A 21,195-nucleotide genomic window follows, 5' to 3' on the forward strand; every position below is an offset into this window, starting at 1 on the left:
AAAAAAAAACCCACCACAACAACCCCAAATCAAAAACCCCAACACTCAATACTTGAATAAATGTACAAAAGGAAAGGTTAACACATGATAAATCCTAAAAACCTAGTGCACGACATGTTGGCAAATCCTTTCTGAGCAGACATCAGATCCACTAGATGGGAATGAAGTGAATGATGTATTGGGAGTCAAGAAAGCAAAAATAAAAAGCTAAAATATTTGAGTCTATTTTGCCAGGAAACCAGCTTATGTGATCACATCTGTGCCTCTTTCTTCTCCCACTTAGCCCCTTAAATCAAAATTAAATAGAAGTAGAGAACCCTCCAAATAATTTAAGCATCTACAAATTCCATTTTTAAAATGGCCAAATAAAGAAGATGCTTTTTTAAGCTGCAAAACAAACTTTTTTTTTTTTTTTTTTTTTTTTTTTAAACAGAGAGCCCTAAAGGGCAAAACCACTCTTGAATATAATGCTCTCACTGTAGGCAGGAAAAGCTTGAGGAAGAGATAGGAAGTTCTTAGAGCACTGGCTCAGGAACAAGATCCACTCACATTAGAGAACCAGTGAAATCACCACCCTTGGCTGCAAAGTCCTCCCTGCTACACAGACAACAGCTGGCTTTAGAAGGAGACAAAGAGCAGTTTCAAGGTAAATTAACATCAGGTTTTGTTCACCTTAACAAAGCACTTGTTATAAACTGTAGCAGGTGCCAAGCTGCTTCAGTTCAGCCACTGAAGCAAGTAGCATTGACAAAAGTATTTGCTGAAGAAGGCATCAGCAGGGAATTGAAGCAGAGGCGAAAGTGACTCCGAGGACAGTGTAAGGGAGAGCCAAGCTCAAGTTGACTATAAAATTGAAAGACAAAAAAAGTGTTAGTAATTAAAAGGCAAGACTGGAAACACCTAAGGCTGGAAATCAGGACAACTTCATGAGCATGACAGGAAGTCACCAAGCAACAGGGAAAAAGGAAGAAACAGAGAAAACCAGGGGCCAAAGTCAAGAGATAAAAAAGCCAGAACAGCAAATTGTTTTTAAATACAGAAAGGTAGCAGGGATGAAGACCTACAAAGCTACTGCTCATCAGCATTTCTTCCCCTATTAATTTCTGCTGTCTTACGAAGCAGCTTTTCTTCTCCTTTCCTACAGAAGCTTTTCCCTCCCAAGTCAGACGGCATTTCCTACTGTCAGCTTTTCACAGGCTTCCTGCTGCTGCTTTGTAGGCAGGAGAAAACAAGACCCAACAGGAGGAAAGCCCAGATATTTTTCAGAGATTAACATGGGCAGCAGGTCTGACCTTGCTCCTTCCCCATCCAAAGAACCTCCTCTCCTGCCCAAGAAGGCCACCTCCTACACACACCTGAAGCCACACTTTGTATCCCGTGCTTTCAAAGCAGTTGACATAATCTCATTTCCTGAGTAATTAAAGTGTTGTATACATCATTACCATATAATAAGTTAGTTAATTTTCTACGAATTTTGTACTTCTCTGAAGGTGGAAACCCCCTTTGATATAGAAAGATAGAGGGACAAGAGTAGAAACCAGGATATAAGAGGCTTTGACTACCTGAAGTGCCTGAAGCCTAGCTGAGGCAGAACTGAGGCTTTGATGGAAATCTTCTGTTTCCCAAACAGGTGAAGATCAGAGTCTCAGGAAAAACTGGAATTACTTAGCAAATAAAAAAAAAAATTAAAAAAAATCATTTCTTTATTGCATGCATGTGATACACAGTAGCGATTTGCAGCTGATAGTTGAAAGGGTGCTTTATTTTGTTTCAGTACAGATTCAGTCCAGTTCACAGAGAACACATTAGTTAATACGTATCTTCACTTTGCAGGAGAAATGGGCATGAACACATGAGCACTCAGTCACCAGCCTTTTATAGCCAATTTCATAGAATCATAGATGCAACTTTAGCCTCAAAAGCATCTTGTATGGCACACAGATTTCACTAGCATCCCATATAGCACTGTAGCATCACCTCTAGAAACACAGGAAAGGATGTAAATCTCAAGGTTTTGACATTAACTTGAAAGTTTGTTTTAAAAGAATGGATCCCTGAATAGCGTATGTTCTTTCTTGTGGCATACATTCAAGTTCAGGCTATGGACAGCAGTCTTCACTTTAAGCAGACATTGAGAGCCGAGGACTTGGAGCAGCCAAAAGTGTCTTAGACCCAGGACTCCAGGTGTCCGTGAGCTGCAGGAGCAGCTACTGGGAAGAAGGGTACCTGAATCTCAGAACAAAGCTGTCTCCCATGCTTAACCATTTTATCAGAACCTGAAACAGCAACGAAGTGGGGGGTGTTTGCTAAATCCTATTAAACTTACCTTCCTTGTTAGATGTAAGGTCTGGTAGCTCTTGTGAGGCTTTTGGCTTTTTAAAGCACAACATAGAACTCAAGACTCCAAAAGCTCATCTATTTCCCCTGCACATCCAGGCTTCTACTAGGTGGTTCAGCAAAAGACAGTCACTCGTCACAAAACCTTCATTACTTACATCAAAGTGCTTTGATACACCCAGTAGAAATTATCCCCATCACAGAAAAAGGTTCTATCTCTAAGCAAAATAAATCTGATAAATACTGTAGGCAGTTATTTTTTCTGTGGAAAAAATAAAATTTAAAAAAGAAAAAACAAAACAAAACAAAAAAACCCCAACCCAGCCTCTTTCCAGAGGGGATTAAAGGGTGATTTCTTTGAGACCATGTTGGCTGCAAGGGTGACAAAACTACAATATCCTCCACAACCTAACATGAAAAGAGCAGGAACACAGAATATACAGAATGGAGATGAGAGGACAGGAAAGGGACTATGAAAGATACTTTTGGCCTGAAGCATGTTTCAAGTAGCTTAGATTTTCAAAGTAATTTTAAAAGTTTTGTGCACTTAACCTGCTCCTGAATACGTCACTATTTTTCTGACCCTTCCACCTAATTACTTTTCCTTCCTCTCAAAAAGCAACAGAAAATGAGAAAACAGATCACAGCAGCACAAGACAATGAAAACAGAGTTAGCATATATTATCAAGTACAGTAAGTATTTTATAAGCTGTGAAATGTAAGAGCAAGATGGCAACTTTCATTTTTCCTCCACTTACAGCAATCACATTTTGAAATGTTTAAAAGAAAACGTCCAAAGTTCATGCCCAAGCTCCTCAAAGTTTTAAACATCTTACAACTGACAGAACACTGTCTTTTTATTTGTAAACCAGTTTGAAATATCTTACAATATACTTTTAATTCAATTTTTCTAAAGAAACAGCATTTAAGAACTGAAAGAACAGTGTGCAAATAAACGTTAAGGACCATTTTAAAAACCTTTATTTAAAAAAGGTTATATAGGTATGATGAATTTAGGTTGCATTTTAAAGTCAGCTACTTAAGCATCTAAATGATAGAAAATGAAGAGCAAAATCGTAAGTCCAGTCACAGATGAGGCTGTGGAGTCGTGCTCAAGACAAGAGGTCTCCCCAGGGCAGGCACAGCTGCACTCTGACAAACTGTCTCACTCATGAATCCTGCAGGTCTGAGTCACACCACTGATTAGGTCAGTTTGATCTACTTAATATAAACTCTCCCTTTCTAATAAGAAGAATATTAACTAAAGCTTTCAGTTAAGCAACAAAACCTTTCCTAATTAGCAACAAAAGAATAAAAATGACATGCTTGCTCTGTTTCAGGCACTTTCAAGATCATAGTTTATTTACTGTACGTAAAAAGCTAGTATACAGATTAAGGGTTCCCTTAAATTTCAGCTCTACAGTTATACACCATCTAGTATTCTTGCTCTGAATATTAACCAAAGAAGTTTCTAAACACCGGTTAGCCCCACTATAAGTCTGCATTGTTATGAGAAAAGAAAAAATACAAATCAATGCTTAATTTTTTCAATGCAGAATATTTATACTGTGAAACCAATGGGAGATAAGCAATGGCAAAGAGGCAATAAATCTTAAAAAGCTCAAGTTCTTTATATAATTTTTACAATAGTGTGCTAATCAGCATAATTGTATGTAAAAAATTGAAATATAGCAGTGTCCCATTACAGAAATTTTAGTCTTCTGAACTGCAGTCATTACTTGCTAACCATTTACATGCAACACCTGCTAGGACTGACTTTTGGTTTTTAAGGTGTAAAACAGATCATAAGGTTTAGGAGACAACCATTAATTTGTGTACAAAATTAAAAACTGCACCTAAGAATTGTACTGGTCACAAGCCTCTTCCATAAAGAGGGGGGTGCGGAAACACTATAAACAATGCTAGAAAGTAGTCTCTTTTTGTACACTAATTACCAAAGGCAATGCATAGACTGAGAATACCTGGATGGCAAACTCTGTGGACACTGGGAACACAGCAGCTTTCACATACATGCTTGTTACAGGACGCCTTTCTTTCCATCGAATGGCAATGGCTGACAGCAAATAAGGGGCACCAGGTGTACAACTAAGTAGATCTTGCAAAATACTAAGATGGGGATGTATTGTTAATATACAATTTGAACTATATATACAGTATAATGGAATGTATTCCATCCCAAAACTGGTTTATGAAACAATTGGACCTTTCTATACTAGCCTTATGACTCAGCTATTGTTCTAATGAAAATATAAGTACACAAGAAACTTGCATGGAAAGTAAAATTTACGGGGCATTTTACGGGAACTATTGACAAAGCTGCTTAATGGCATTTTTGCTTTTTAAGTAATTCTGTTAGATATAATTGAAACAACATCTGTGTATAAAATGTCCTGACAGACACTTCCAACATGTAGCTTTGGTGATTTTAAAAGGCCCTTTTAAATCTGTTATGAATTGTACTGCAGAAGTATTGATGCATGCGCACATCTGTGTCGGCTGAGACTAGTGGTCCCAACTGCATGCACATTTTCTCCTTGAGGTTCTTTCCATGTTAAACCACTTCAATAACAGTGAGATGAAAAATAGATTAAACAAAGTATTTCAGATAACTCAAACTGAATAGGAAATGGAATGCCAATATGGCAGTAAAACTTTTTTCTGTTGTTTTTAAACAGGAAGGTCTCTTGTACCAGGAGAATGCTGTATACAGATACACAGAGAAGGAGGGAATACGCCACTTATAATTCCCATCAAACAAGCGCCGATTCATCATGTAAGAAGGTACAAATTACAGAAAAACATGAATAGTCAATAGAAGAGAAACAACTGGTTTACATGAAAGGAGAACACTTCAGTCTGAATGCAGTTATTTTGTGAAAGCTGCTACAACAGCCCACAGAACCTCATTCGTGTTGGCTTTCATACATTCAACCTCAGGGTCTAAATCCAGAAGCTGCCGCACTCTCTTTGTGGCTAAATCATACTGCTCATCCAAAAGAGGCGCAAAAGCGTTCTCCAGAACATCTGAAGCATGGGCTAAATAAACCAGTGCCAGCAAGCGCTTGTCCATACGGTGAGGGTCATTCACCCACTTGTCAAGAACTGCTTCCTGAACCTTCTTGATGAGGCGCTGCTTGATATTGTTGTTGGTGAGAGGGTGCGTAGTCATGTCAAAAAGAAGGAAGTTCTGTTTCTCTGTTGTCAGTACACCTTTTTCCACTAGATTTTTAGCTAACCGTTCACGGACATTTCGTAGTTGGTAGTGCAACTTCAATGGGTTCCATGTTTCACCTAAAAAAAGCAAGCAAAAAAACCCAACAGTCAGGCAAACTTTAAGCTGTACTCTTGCCATGTTCTTCACTCCACCCTGTGGTGCAAAATGAGCTGTCAAATTCATATAGCTGACGAATACAACAAGATATTGAGGGGCTGTTTGGCCTGGAGAGGAGGTGGCTGAGGGGAAATGTCACTCTCTGCAACTATCTGAAAGGAGTCTGTGGCATGGATGGTGTTGGTCTCTTCTCCTAAGTGGCAGGTGGCTGGATGAGACAAAACGGCCTTGGGTTGTGCCAGGGGAGGTTCAGATTGGATATTGGGAACAATTTCTTCGCAGAAAGGGTTGTCAGACGCTGGAACAGTCTGCCCAGGGAAGCAGTGGAATCACCATCCTGGAGGTGTTTAAAAGACATGTAGATGAGGTTCTTAGGGACATGGCTTAGTGCCAGAGTTATGTTATGCTTGGACTCAATCATCTTGAGGGTCTCTTCCAACCCAAATGATTCTATGATTCTGATGTCAGTATTTCTCTGACCTCTGACCTACCCAGATATAGGCATAGAGACAAACTATATGAACCTCCTTGGAAGAGCTTCTGTGTACATTTAACGTTTGGACAAAATGCTAGCTAAGCCATGTCTTGATTAAGGATATGACAAGTAGACTTACACTGAAGAAAACAAACCACCCCCAAACCCACACAAAATCAACAAAGCCAGTCATGAAGAAAGAGTTTATTTTTAATAAAAATTTTGAAAAGTATCTCCTCCAATTTTGTGCCTTTGACGGCTTTCTGCTTCTAGACTTTTGCCATTTCAGAGACTGGAAAAAACTGTCAATGCCTTTCTTTCTGCCACAGAGACAACCTAATGCACACTCACCCTGTGCATTTCTCTGTTTCTTCAGGTTCTCTGCCTTCCTGTCCTCCCCAGGTGAAACAGTGGCCATGCACTGAGTGCGTGTGTGTGGGGTGTGTACACAGAACATATGTTGGTCACAGGCTTTAATATTTCCACAGAAGTTATTTCTAATGCTTTTTAAAAGGCCTGATTCTCCTGCCTTAACAGAGCATGTGATTCTGTGTGCACAGAGGATGGAATTTAAAATACAAGATCAGCAAAACATCTACTGATAACACTAAAATTGTTAAGTGCCAAGAACTCCACCTTTGCTTAAGAGTCTACTTAACAAGCTAGAAAGTTTAGCTCCACCCTACCTAAGTATTTATCATAAGTATGAAGATATCCTCCTGATATAAAAGAGTCTACACATTTGAAGAGGTGAGGGAAGCAACAGCATTAAGTATTGCCTATTCAGCTGAGGGTTTTCTATAAATGATATGAGAATTTCTGTATCAGAAAGCTTTCTAAAAATTCGTTGGTTAACATACAGTAATAATCATACAAACCACAGATGACTTTAAGTTCCTCCCACCGTGACAGAAGGTGATGTACACTGTATGCAAGTAACAGCCAAGTTAAATAAACAAATTAAGCGGCACCAACTGCACAGTGAAAGGCAGAGATCCCACCCAGGCCTGAATTACACAACTCCCTGTAGGTCCCACACCTTGCTGAACGTGATTCCCCAGCTTCACCATTAACTGAAGTATCACACACAGAGGAGCACTCTCCTTACAGCATTTCACGGGGCAACGGCTATTTCCAAATGTTGCTACATTTGCTAAGCGGATGTGGCTATACGGTAACAAAAATCAGTACTGTGGTGACACCTTGTGACCAAACTCCTCAATTACACACACTCGCTTGTCCAAACATGGACAGATATCACAGTATTTGTTACATCTACAGGAAGACCCGGCATTTTGATCCGATCTTCTGCATTCCCTACACTTGCTTCCCTTAGAGGCTATCTTACAAAACATCAGCCTGGCGCACATCACCTTACACATCCATACATATTTCCATGATAGCTTGGAACCCATACGTACTGTAACTTCAAGCAGCGTTCTTCACCACATTGCTGGTAACTACAGAGAGGAGCTATTTTTCCAGGATCAGACCCTAAAGCAAAACTCTAAAAGAGTTTATAAAAAAACAAAAGCAAAACAAAAATATACCAAAATATTTTTTTTTTTCAAAGGGCAGTCAACTAAACCATGGGACATGAAAAGAATGCTAACGCCATCCAAGAACTAGAAAATTATAACCATATGTAAATAAAAATTATTGATCCCAAGTCTTGGCCACAGCTCTGACAACAACTATCTACCCAGAGCCAAAGCTCAGCAGGGTCAAGAAAACCTTAGCTTAGCTGAAAAAAACCCTACAACATTGTTCATTCATTAGTTGACCTTTTTTGAATCAGTACTAACTTGATGTGCTCCGCACTGGGAGAGAAGGTGAAATGTCAGCACAAATTATGTATTTGGGACAAGAAAAATGAATTGTTTTTGCAGGCTGTAGAAGTGAAAGAGAGCTGAGCAAGAGCTGAACTGCAAGGCCAGGCAGCAGCTATGTCCCCTGCTGTTCTCCTTCCTCCCCACAGTCAAGGAGCAAGAGCTGAGAGATGGCAAGGACAGGAGTGCAAACCGCTGTGCAAGGCAGGCAGTTTAAGTTGGTACGGACAAATGAAAAGAGCATGAAGAAAACAAGAAGGCAGATAAAGCTGGAGAGATTTTGCTCACTTTTGAAACTCTTACTTTACAGGTTGTTACAATAACAAAGAGATTTAGATGGACAACTTCAAGTCTCATTACCCTCTACCTCACAGAGTCATGTTGTTGACAAAACAGCGAATTTTCTTCCTGCAGTGCTTGCACAACTCAAGTACAGATCTGATATACTCCACAGAAGCTGCACTTTATGTCTTCTAAAAACAGACAAACCCTGGTGATGAGTTTTGGCTACAGAAAAAAAAACAAAACAAACAAAAACCACACAAACCAGCAGAAGTATTACATATTAAAAGATGGTCATAGTTCATTTCAGGTTAACTTATGCATCCTGGGGATACAACTGTTGGCAAGACATACAGAATCTTAGAATCATTTCAGTTGGAAGAGACCCTCAGGATCATTGAATCCAACCATAACCTAACCCTAGTACTAAATCATGTCCCTAAGAACCTCGTCTAAACGCCTTTTAAACACCTCCAGGGACGGTGACTCCACCACTTCCCTGGGCAGACTGTTCCAATGCCTGACAGCCCTTTCTGTGAAGAGTTTTTTTCCTAATGTCCAATCTAAACGTCATCTGGTGCAACGTGAGACCATATGAAAAATGTTATCTGCAATTGTAAAGATGAAATCTGCTTGACATTTCATTTTTTGGTGACAACTTACTCCCTTCACAGGAAGAGCTGTGTGCAAAGTACTTATATTGAAAACTTTGTTTTGAACAACAAGGAGTATCTAACATTTGAAAATATATGTTACATTTCCCCAGTCAATGGAAAAATAGAACTCTTAGCTGTTTATTATTTCGTTGTGATTAATGGCAAATCATCCTCAATTTTTACATCTGAGCAGCGAGCTTCTTATCTGCTTTCTTTATCAAAAGATCCGAATACTGAATCCATACACCTCTACTCCAAACTTCCACTAACTCTCACTTCCCATTACAGAGAAAGGTGATTGTATTTCCAGGGTGCAGTCCGAATCTAGAGTCAGTGGAAGCCGTTTCTCCCACAGAGTTGTGATGTCCTCTGACACATCTAGATCTTTTCTATACAAAGTCAAAAGCAACAGTTAATTATATTTGAGTAAGGGCTACAATCAACAAGAGACTACTCTGGACAACAGACTAATTACCTTATTTGCATACTTTCTCCCAGAAAACCTTACAGCGTAAGATCTAGTGATGCCATGTAACATAATTAGCTTTATGGGGTGGGGAGCAAATACATTAAGTCCAAGGCTTACCACTAAGCAGTTCAATCCAATTTTGTACTGTTTCAGGAGGTTGGGTCTCTTTTATGTGTTTCAGAGCTTCATCAAGCAGAACATCCCCTGTGGGAGCATCTGACTTGCAAATCACCTAGGACAGAATAAAATGCAGTCAGTATTCTGACTTAATGCATAGGCCATAAACATCTGCCAACAAAAAAATGGAAAAATCTGCCTATTATCAAAACCAATGATATTAAAAAAAAAAAGAAATCATCTCTACGAATATGCAAATTTAAAAAAACCATACCTAGTTAAAAACAAACAAACCAAAGTATCTCAGATTGTAATTATAAAGCTATGTTAAGTCATAAGTTGTCCATAACTTAAATTAACCTTAACTGACTAAAACGATAGTATTAGTAACATGTTTAATAGCTATTTTGTTAGTTCTTTAGTAACTTAGACAATTATTTCAATTCTTGTCTCAAGGGAGCACACGAGAAAAACAACTACAAAAAAAAAATCACTCACAGTGACATAATAAAATTTAAGTATTTGAACAACTGCTTGTTTACACATAGTTATATAAACCAATTCAAATGCCATTTTTTCTGGTTAGAAAAACATATGCACTAAACAAAAACATACAGATTAAACTAGCCTAAGTAAATATGTTTGAACAAAAAACGGATAACAATAAAAATCTCTCTTTCTTTAAGAAAAGAATAATTACTATGATTTCAAAGCTAGCTATGAAAATAACAAATATGGCAACTTGAATAGTTTTACAAGTTATTATTTATAAGCATCAGGTAAAAAGATAATAGGTAACTGAGAAAAAAACTCATATCAACACAAATGCGCATATACAAGACAAGAAGCTAGCGAGAGATCTTATTTTTTGTAAAGCTTCATGGTCATGAGAAAGGTGTCCTGGAAAAGCTTTAAGTGTCCTTATGAAATACATTTCAAGTTCAGTTCTGTTCCTTAGTTCTAATAATCCTTACTACAAACAATAGAGGAGTCCAGTACATTTTCATAGTGTCTAGAGATGACACTATGCAATGTTAAGACAGCGTCAGTACTGACAAGATGATCCCAAATTGGAGGTACACACAAAGTCAATGAAATGCAAAGGAGAACTGCTGGAGAGATCTGTGTGATGAGATCATAGCTGAAATATTATTTCCAATTTAGATCATATATACAAAGCTCAGAAACTAAGACTTTTAATAAAATAGGCAAGAATGAAGCAGTCCACAATGTCAGGCTAAAAAGAACTAAGTTTGTTTAGATCTAAAAAGAAAGCAGGTAAGACACTTTCCAAAGAAAGTATCAAACAGTAGGTTAGGGTTCCCACTTTGTGAAAAATAAAATATACTGGCTTATTCTGGAAATAAAAAAAATGCAGGATGTATTGTCAAAAACTTCAACAGGCAAATTAAAACATGCAGAGAGCTGCTGAATTGCAGTCAATGGAGAATTTTGAAAATAAACATCTACCAGAGAGGGTCCAGAGAAATCTCATTATCTTTTACTGCATCTAGATTAAATGGTCACTTGAGATACTGTCCAGGTCTCCATTTTTGGGAGCTGGATATTACTCCAACCATAAATCTTAGATATTGGGTTTTAAGAACACAACTACATTTCAATCCAGACAACCCCTATTTGAAACTAAACACAAAACAATGTGTATTTTTCCTTCTGATTTACAAGCTTGCACCACAGCGCCGCTCAAAAACCCTTACTGAAAATATAGTGATATTACATACTTTCCAGTTCCATTTTCAAGTTTTGGAAGTTTCTGTTCTCTAATTAAACAAAAACATCTTTCAAGATGGGTTTTTAAGCTGCAGTATTGTGGCTATAATTGGTACCTTTCAGACCTTCCTTTAATAGTTAACTTAAAACCACCCAACTTATTTATCTTCACTTCTTTTTAAAACTGACATTCCAACAGTATTTAAATTTCTCTCAAGCATCCCATACAATCAGTTTCAAAGTAACAAGTTACAATGGACCCCTCCACTGCTGCAGTTGGTAACCTACTACTCACCATCTCACTTTAACAGATGAGACGTGAAGTTCTTTTTGACCTGTTTTATTACAATAATAACAACAACAACAACAACAACAACAACAACAATAATAATAATATCATCATAATACACACACAATCAAAACAAACCTCACTGAAGAGATAAATTAAGTGCTTTTAAGTCTAGGATGGGTTTTTTGGGGGTTTGTTTTTTTGGTGGTGTTGGTTGGTTTTTATTTTTGTTTTGGAGTTTAGAAACAGCTTTCCTTGCTTATTTGGGGTTAAGATGCTTTTTTCTACACTGCAAAGAAGTTTAAGTCAGTGTAAATATAATGCACTGTGAGATTACAAACCTAAACACACAGGTGCTTAAGGAAAGAGCTGTAAGGTGCATGCCCCATTCAACTCAGCCAAGACTTCATAAGCTCTTGTGAAACCACAAGGCACCATGATTTTGTTTCAAAGTTTACCGTTCTCTGCAGCCAGGCATACAGCACTGTTTCTTCTCATTTCTCTGCCACGCTGAATATTTACTGCACAGATTCTTCTGACTACTCTTGCCCTTAAACGAAAGTATTCCGGTTCACACTCCTACGGTATTTATGCTGCCCTCTCCAGCATGTGGAGAGAAACAACAGCGGAAGCCCACCCCCCTCTCTCCTGTCTTCATGGATCTGCTCATTCTTGAAGGATCTATTGATAAATGCTTCTTGGCTAACTCTCTTCAGAGTCAGAACAGCATGAGAAGAGTGGGAAATTGAGTGGGCTGGTGATCTTGTGAATTGAATCATCACAGAAGATTAAGCATCCACAAGGGGGAATTTTTTTTTCTCTCTTTAACAAAAGAGCTAAGGTAGAGAAAAAAGCTAAGATCCTCGTTCTTCAGAGATTATGGTCCTTAGCCTTACCAAAAAAAGAAAACAACCTTTCTCTATTCAAATTTTTCAGTGAATTATCAGGTACTAGATCTGCCTTGCATCCAACTACTGAGGACATTTCAATTATACAGAATATTTAATTTGCATTTTCCACAAGGTAGTTTTGCAATTAAGCAATGCTAAAAATTAAGCACTTCTTGCATTGATTTTTAAGTAAAAAACTTAATAACTTACTTTTAATACAAAAATTCACTCACGCATGAATCACTCAGAATTGTCAACTATAAAATATTGAGGTAAATCCACCAAGGATATGTTGGGATTTCTTTTGTTTGTAAGAACTCTAGTGATTTTGTTTGCTTTCTGAGGCTGTAAGGCAGCACAGAGTATCATTTTATATGATTGACAACCACTAGTCTTAGAAATTCCTTTATTAATATATAAACTTCAATATTCACTTCCTTGTTTCTAAAATTGATACCAGTAGATAGAGCTCAAAAATGATACAATAATTACATACTCTTAAACCAAATTTACGAGGATGTTGCAACATATATAATGTCATATTGACTTTAAAAGTTTCACTAATGTCCATCAAGTCCTTGTCTGCCCATTTCTCAGTCTCATTTGTCTCTCGTGGCATTCAAGAATGGATTTAATGCATTGAGGCTTGAAGTAGAAATCACTGTAGCTAGCAATCTTTTAAGTCAGCTGTATGACTGAGGCCACAGTTAGCTGGTTATAAATCTGTACGACTGCCTAAAGAACTAGTTCTGCCCTCTTCTTGTTCTCACCTTATTGGTTGTGGCAGCAATCTCACTTTGTGCCCCGCCTGAAGACAAGATCAAGAAAGTAATTCAAGTAAAAACTAAACTATCAAAGAAGTGAATTAGTTTTCAGCCAGAGGCATTATCCAACAAGCATGCACGAATTCAAGTAACAACCCAAGACAGACTCCAATAAGCCTCTTCGCAAAGACAGGACTGCCCATCTCAGGTGAAACACGGGCCAAAACTCCCTCCGGACCATGGCTTGAAGACACAGGGTCTTGATTCACAAATCAAAGTTTCGAGTTTTAAGGAGGTTTTACCTTCCCACAAAATCTGAGGATGGACCTGAGGTGAGGAGGAAGAAGGGCCAGCCTGAGAAGCAGAAGCCATAGACAATAGTATTGCCACTAAATCACAACCTTTGATGCAACTACACAGCTCATTCCACTTTCTAGGCATAGTATTTAATTCAGAGTGAAAGCTGAGAGCAAAGGGATAAAAGCCTGCAAAAGGAGGACAAAGAAGGGCACTTGGTAGAGTTGAAACACTTGCCTCTAGCCAACAGAATAAGCCTGAAACTTTCTGTTAAAGAAAAGCTTCAGATAAGGTACAAAAAAACACAAGCCATTCATGAGACCGGTTTCTAAATTGAGAGAGGTGGTGCAGAGGGAGAAGAAACCTCATACACATCAGCAGCTAAGGATTTTATTTGCAAGAAATTACTTAGGCAGAAATGAATCTTCAATTGAATTTTAATTTAAAGTGTTTTCCATAGAATGATCCTCTCTGCATAAAAAAAAATATCTCTATTGCCTTATAAGAGCAGAACGAACAAAACCTTTAATACTGGATAGCTTTTCTATCTCCTTAAGCAAAGGTGGGAGTGAGAAGAAACAAAGCACACTTGCCCACTCCCAAAGCCACATAACATAAAAAAAACCCCACACCAAACAAAACAACACACATACACAAAAAAACCCCACACCATAACCAACCCACCAAAAAAAAAAACAAACAACCCACAAAGGATGACAAGAATTCAATAATTTTGCTTGTATTCTTTACTGAACGTATGCATCAGTTATTTTTCCATTTTCCTAAATAAAAACATAGTTAAAATTTCATGTAGATAGAGCTGACAAGGTTTGCACAGAATTAAAATAACTGCTAAGGAATATTCCTGAATGCCTACAGAGCCAAAACCTTTGGAGGAAAAAAAAAAATGTGCAGACTAATCAAGGTTGAAAGTGCTTACATGAAGCTAAGTAGGGGCTGTTTGTCTGAACAGAGGTTCAGTTCTTCAGACAAGGAAGAAGCTGGCAGAAAGCTGGAAAATCTGACAGCTTTCCTTTAAAAAATTCAGCAAAAGATAATATTGACAGGGAAATGTGCCATAAAAGAGAATTTATCTGTGGTGGATAGACAACATTTGACTATGTTTTCATTAAGTTTATTTTACAAGTATCCTCTAGCGCTGATGAAGTAAAAATTCTTCAAACAGTGTGACTTTGCACATTTTGTACTAAGGAAAAAATCCAGTATAAAAACTAATAAATTTAGGCCTCAAATCTTCAGCCCAGTTCAACACAGGACCTTAAAAACTTGCCCATCTTAAATGCCAGTCAGTACAACAAATTAAACATAGCAGTCACATGCTGAAGTGGGATAGTTTTGTGTTCTCAGGGGCCCAAGGTACACAGATCATTTCCTTCCCATGCATTGCAAGCACAAACTGCCATACTGTGTACAGCAGAATTAAACAGCTTGCAGGATACATCTGGCAGGCTGTTAGCCATTCCTTTGAGCCCCAGCCCACATCTCACCAACATTGCAAAAGCCAGCTCCTTCGGCAGATTAGAACCGGTGCTACTGGCTTTCAGAAGGAATTGCTGCCACTGCACCCTGGCCAAAGGTGGCCAGCTGTTTCTGCAAGGTTCCAAACAGCAGCAGATACACGTCAAGAGAGCCAAGAGGAACACAGAACATGTACAGAACATCTCCCAAGGTACTTCAGCTCACCATTTAAACACTTTTATCTCTATGCATTTACCTTAGGTCACTACTCAGAGTCCCCATTCCCAGGTAAAGAAAAAAAAAAAAGAAGTCTTCTTGCAACCTGTTGTAGTTTATAGCTACCATATTGCCTGAAGCGCGACACAGAAGTGAATGTGACTATTTCCCTCCACTTACCTTTCTTGTTAACAGACTTTTGCGCCTCATTCCACAAGCCTCTAGCTGAAGACGCCCTCGCAATGCCAATTCAATTAACATACAGCCACGCAATCCTGAGGAGATGCAATCATTCCAGAATGATGTGTAACCCTGGGAAGAATGAAAGACAGTAAGATACCACCATCTCCACACCTGAAAGCAGACAGGAAAAAAGGCTTACTGCCTTCTCTAAGCAGTTCACCTGCCTTCATACACTTTTGAAGTAGCATCACTAGTCAACTACCATTCCTGTACTGAAACAGGAAAAATCAACCAACTCATCCCCTATTAGTTTTGACACTTAGTCTCTGCTCTTTGAAGAACAGTGAAATCTCATGAAAGTGACACAAAATAAACCAGCAAGATACTGAGAACTCTGAGATATAAAGTGCAGTTTATATATGGTCAAAATAAACACGTATCTTTTTAATACATTTGGCATTACCAACATCACACAGGCTTATCCAGGTTTTCTGAGAAATATTAACATGATTTTACATCCATAAATAATATGGCACTGATGAAATAATAACCACCTGAAAATCAATACTAAGTAAACTATGGAGTAGAGTGGAAACACAAAGGTGGCAATCAGCACAAACCACAGAGCAGACTTCTCAGCTTCAACATAGTAAAACAAAGGACAGAAGTTTTCAAGTAAATATTTGGAATAGGTTCTATTATGTCACTTAAATCCCTTGAAAACATGTATTTTTAAAGCTTGATGCATGTTGATCTTATATGTACTGCATACATATTCATTCAATGAACCATACCACATCTACCATGCTTTTTCATCTGTATTTCTTCATTGATAGCTGTTTGCTTAAACAGCAGAAAAAAGTATTTGACCCAATAAATTTACTTAATATCTAGAAATACATGTATTGACTTTCATACTCTATTGCTTAACAATTATGACCGGGAAAAAAAAAAAAAAAAAGAGATTCTATTTTACCTAGAGAGTAGCCAACACAGTTCTTGCATATTTTTAAATAGTTGAGTACCTAAGACAGAACAAAATATTTCTAAGAAATGTTTTGCTTTTGAGAAATGACAAGAGAAACACTTGGTACAATCTACAAAGACCTCCCAAAACCCCTCTAGTGATGCATCTCTGAAAATATTCACTTTGGGACACTTTAGAGAAAAGTGTTGGAAACACTTCTCCAATAAGAGCGGCACACTTCCTTTCATGAAATTAATCTTAACCAATAACAAATACTATCTTAAATCAAGAGCAAATTCAATTTTATTCTACTCACAAATAAAAGTTGCCAATGTATGGAGATATAAGATGCGTACATCTGAAGTCCACTAAAGTTACAAACCAGGCCTTAACTAATGCATGCCATTAAATGTAGATTTCCAGAAACACAAGAATATTTTTTTCCTTCTAGCACTTAGATCTATTTTCAAGAGCTGCATTACACAGATGAACAATTCTTCCAAAAAGTCTACAAAAGTTCTGAATTTCTAGAAAGTAATTACTAAAATATGTCAGATATTTATCTTAAAATGTCATAAATTTAAGGTTGAAAGGGCTTTGAGAAGTTATCTAATCAGCAAGTTATCTTATTTGTGAGTATCGGCTACACTTGTGAGTCAGCCTTTCTGTAAAGATTTTTGTTGGCACCACACATTTCTTTGCCAAAACCATATGAGATAAGGTGCATGCATTTGTTTGATTAAAAGGAAAAAACTTCCTACATTCTACTCTTTCCAGTCAAAGAGCCTCTTTATATAATAATTTTTGAAATCCGACAACACATATACAAACCAAAAATCTATTGCATAAACTCACAGCTTTGGTGCGATACATATACACTTCTTTATATTAATAAAATGTGTTATATTATTATGCAAACAATTAAAGTGTTAAATTTTTCCCACTTATTGAATAATTAAAACTGAATTTCTTTTTGAAGTGAGTATTTTTCAATGAAGTGACATTAACTTTACCACTCTTGGCAGCAATTACCAGATGTAAACTCATCTGCTCCAGAAGTTATTGAACATATAAGCCACAGGCTGTGAGATGCAGAGAAATACAAGATCACAGGATAATTCAGGTTGGAGGGAACCACAGGAGACCTCTAGTCCAAACTCCTGCTGAACGCGGGTTCAGCTATGAAATCAAATCAAGTTGCTCAGGGTTCTACACAGTCAAGTCTTGAAAACCTCCAAGGATGGAGACTGTACAACCATCCAACAGCTTTTAATTAAGTGATTATGAAGACAATTCAAAAATATTTAATTCTTCATAAATGGAACTACTTGCTCCACTAGGTTAGATGACATTGAAAACATGTACTGTGTCACCACTGTTTTGTTGTAGTTGGATTTTTGTTTGCTTTTTCCCAGACTCAGAGTTTGCAAGCGATCCACTAGAACTGGAACATCATATTTCAATATACTATTAACACAGTGAAGGAGATATTTTAGAACGGTCAGTGTCATCCTGAATATTTTTCAATCCATTAAACTGATCTTTCCAGATAGTTCAGGCAGATGGACTGGCTGTTCCTGGCACTTAACTGCCAAGACCTCAGATAATGGAAGGAACCTTCACAGAAGGTCAGTTTAGCACACAACAATCTGACTAAATAATCCTTTAACTCAAACTTCCTGGTGTAACTGAAAATCAGCAGAAGCAGACATTTATCTCCAATACTGGAAACAGCTTCTTGACACATACTTTAAATGGCATAAGGCATAACTAGAAAAAGGTGCATAAAAGAGAAACAATAACGCTCAGCGTTGTAGAACTACCACCTACTAAAGAGGCTTCAGACAGATGGTGAAGAAGAGTGAAAGGGGCAGAGAGAATAATAATAATAATATACAGAGAGGGAGAAGAGCAATACAGAATAAAGTATTATTTGCACAGGAAATAATTAATTTTTCTTTTTCCACAGACAAGGGCTAAAAGGTGGTAAATGAAGCTAGCTCACAGGTTAGAAAATTCAAAGGCCAACCTCTTTTCTATGTTTCTATTCAAACTGTTTTACAGGAAGGCAGAAGTTTTTTAAAAAATCCTTCAAAAATCAGTTAAATTCATAGGAGATCGCTAATGAAGTCTGACAGGCAGCAGTGGACCTGTAAACCACGCATGGTCTGCGAGGCTCTCACCCAGTTGAAGTCAGAGTACACTGGAGTGGTCATTTTGTGTGCACTCATTCCCTGAACATAGCCTGGACATTGCTCATTGCAGCTTATGGAACAATATGGGGATTTGGTTTGACATGGAAACACTGTTCTCCGCTGTCATTCCAAATACCTAACTGTCTCAAAACACTTTGAAGATCAAAGATGCAAGTCATTCCACTGTTTAATGCTCTTAAACAACAATAGCCTTCTCACAAATACAACACCAGGTATTTTTACTTAATCTATCTGCCTACAAGGCTTTTATAACTTTATAAACAACCTACCTCAACGAAATACTTATTTCATTAAGGTTGCTAAGCAGCACAGGGGAAAAAAAAGTCTTATAAGGCAGGGAATTATTTTTAGCTGACAGCATTCACACTAGAATAGCACTTTAAACTATGAATAGCTTGCAAGACAATATTTTAATTCTATGTTTATTCAAAGATCAAAAGAATGTTTACAACCATCATGTTTATTTATATAAACACAGCACAAAAGCATTTTTTGGTCAGAGCTGACCTAGAAATTTTAAGGTAAAAACTAGTTTTGCTATACAAGCATAAAGGGAAGTGAGAGTAGTCTGTAACAGAATCTTCCTAACATATTAAATTTAAAAGCTCAGACTTTCCACTCAGGTATGGTAAAGCATACAGATAAGACCAAGATTCTCTTTCTGCTTAAATAACAAGTTATCTAAAATTGCTGTTCCATCCACCTCCTGCAGCATTTACTCTTCCTGCAGCATTTATTTGCTTTCTCTTCTTTCCATGCCTCTTACTTGATTTCCAGCTCACACAGGTCTTCCTGTTCAATCAGCCATTAACCACTTGAAACTGTCACATATTAAACAGTCCATCTCCTAACAATGGCCCTGTGCCTCAGTGTTACTCAGCCTACCTCATCTTCAACTTCCTGCTTTTAGCTTGCCTCTTTAGCTGCACTTCCCCACCACCGAACTGTGGCAAACTCTGTCCTTCCTCACTTCAACCTACTGCAACATGTAATAAACTCCTTCTCTGGAGACATTCAAAACCCGCCTGGACATGTTCCTGTGCGACCTCACCTAGGCGTTCCCGCTCCAGCAGGGGGATTGGACTAGATGATCTTTTGAGGTCCCTTCCAATCCCAAACATACTGTGATACCACTTCCAGGCTTATAAATATCTGAATTTCTGTGACCCTCATGGACTTCCTTAGACCTGTTCACACAGGTGGTACATACAAGATAGCAATGTATTTACACTATATGTGATGAGTAGCCATCTTATTCCTCTCTCTGCTTTGAGGGAGGGAGAAAACTGTAAAATTATATTAGCAGATGAACAAACAAGTCATCCGTATCAATATGCTGGGTCTACCTTTGCTGAGCAAAGCGCTAGCTCTTGCAGCTTCTTCCTACTTACTGTAGGAGTATCCCAGCTCAGATCTGCATTAAAAAGCGTAAATATATACTAGGACCCAGTCTCCTACAAATGCAGTCATGCAGAGTGCAACAGAAGGAAGGGTTCATAGTTCATATGCATACCCTGCAAGGAAGGAAGGGACAGAGAAGAGACCCTGAGTAGGAATGTCCTACGAATTTCCCTTAAAACTTCAACTTACATTATTCCCTAACAATATCCTTTCCCAGTTTGCCTCCAAGACCCCTGACTCTCAAAGTTCACAAAGTTATACTTAAAACGGAATAGGGTTATAGGACTTGCAAAACAGCGTTTACAAGGATTGCTAGAAATTATGAGAATTCCTGCACAGAAAAAGAAATAATGTCATTGAGCAGCTCAAACATTATCAGTGCACCTGTGAAAATCCTAATGGGATCATCTGTTTATGCTTTAATAAAGCCATAGCAATGGCTAAGCAGATGAGCAAACTATATATACAGAGAAAACACATACACATTAACTCTGACAACATCAAATTATTCTGAATTCAGTGGTTATCCATATGTTTTGTTGAAGTATTCAGTACCAAATATTACAGAATAAGAGTTGTTGCAGAGGTATTAAAGTACACTTCCACAGAATACACTGATTACCAGCTTTTCAAGACACTCAAAATTTACATTTTTGGATATTTAAAATCCATACGTTAATATACATAAGCCTACATTCGTAGACATTACCTCAAAACACGGGTGGAGAAATTATCTGGAATGATTACAGAGTGAAATTTAAAAAAAGCAAACCAAAACACACAACAAACACAAACCCACTCATAAAATGGAGTGCAAAAGTCTCACAGGAGAAGAGGTAATCTTTTACTCAGAATGCTTTGTTTTACGTGTAAGAGTTCTTCCCACTGCAGAAACATACATTCTCTCCCCAATTCTTCAGTTAATTCAGAATATGAAAGCAGCAGTACCCTGAGGCTTCAAGATACACACAGTAATATAAAAATTTGGTGTGTTTAACTTAATTGGTTATGGCCACTTATTTACAAAATATTGTACAGCGCAACCTAGGTAGCTGTTGGTGCATTCCTTGATCTAAACCAGTGAGTCTCAAGATTACTTTGCAGCCACAGAGCCATGACAAATAGAAATCAGCTTTATATGTCTTTTACAAAGGCATCATAAAGCCATGTAATAGTCTGTGAAGGTAACTGAGGGTTACAACAGCCTACTGAACTAAAAATAAAATATTTATTTATTTTAGAAAA

At 37.7% G+C, this 21,195-nt stretch overlaps 1 protein-coding gene across 1 annotated transcript in view; it reads right to left on the minus strand.

Annotated features, from left to right (window-relative positions):
- Nucleotides 1-1,741: 1,741 nt before the first annotated feature.
- Nucleotides 1,742-21,195, minus strand: part of GOLPH3 (golgi phosphoprotein 3) — a 34,437-nt gene continuing 14,983 nt past the window's right edge. Inside the window, exons 2-4 of the mRNA XM_065047507.1 lie at nt 15,364-15,495; nt 9,518-9,632; nt 1,742-5,649 (exon numbers count right to left, since the gene is read on the minus strand). Of these exons, the coding sequence (XP_064903579.1) occupies nt 5,225-5,649; nt 9,518-9,632; nt 15,364-15,495 (672 nt within the window). The 3' untranslated portion in view covers nt 1,742-5,224. The remainder of the gene's footprint in view (nt 5,650-9,517; nt 9,633-15,363; nt 15,496-21,195) is intronic.

The sequence above is a fragment of the Columba livia genome, chromosome Z (assembly GCF_036013475.1).
Source record: "Columba livia isolate bColLiv1 breed racing homer chromosome Z, bColLiv1.pat.W.v2, whole genome shotgun sequence".
Classification (NCBI taxonomy): Eukaryota; Metazoa; Chordata; class Aves; order Columbiformes; family Columbidae; genus Columba; species Columba livia.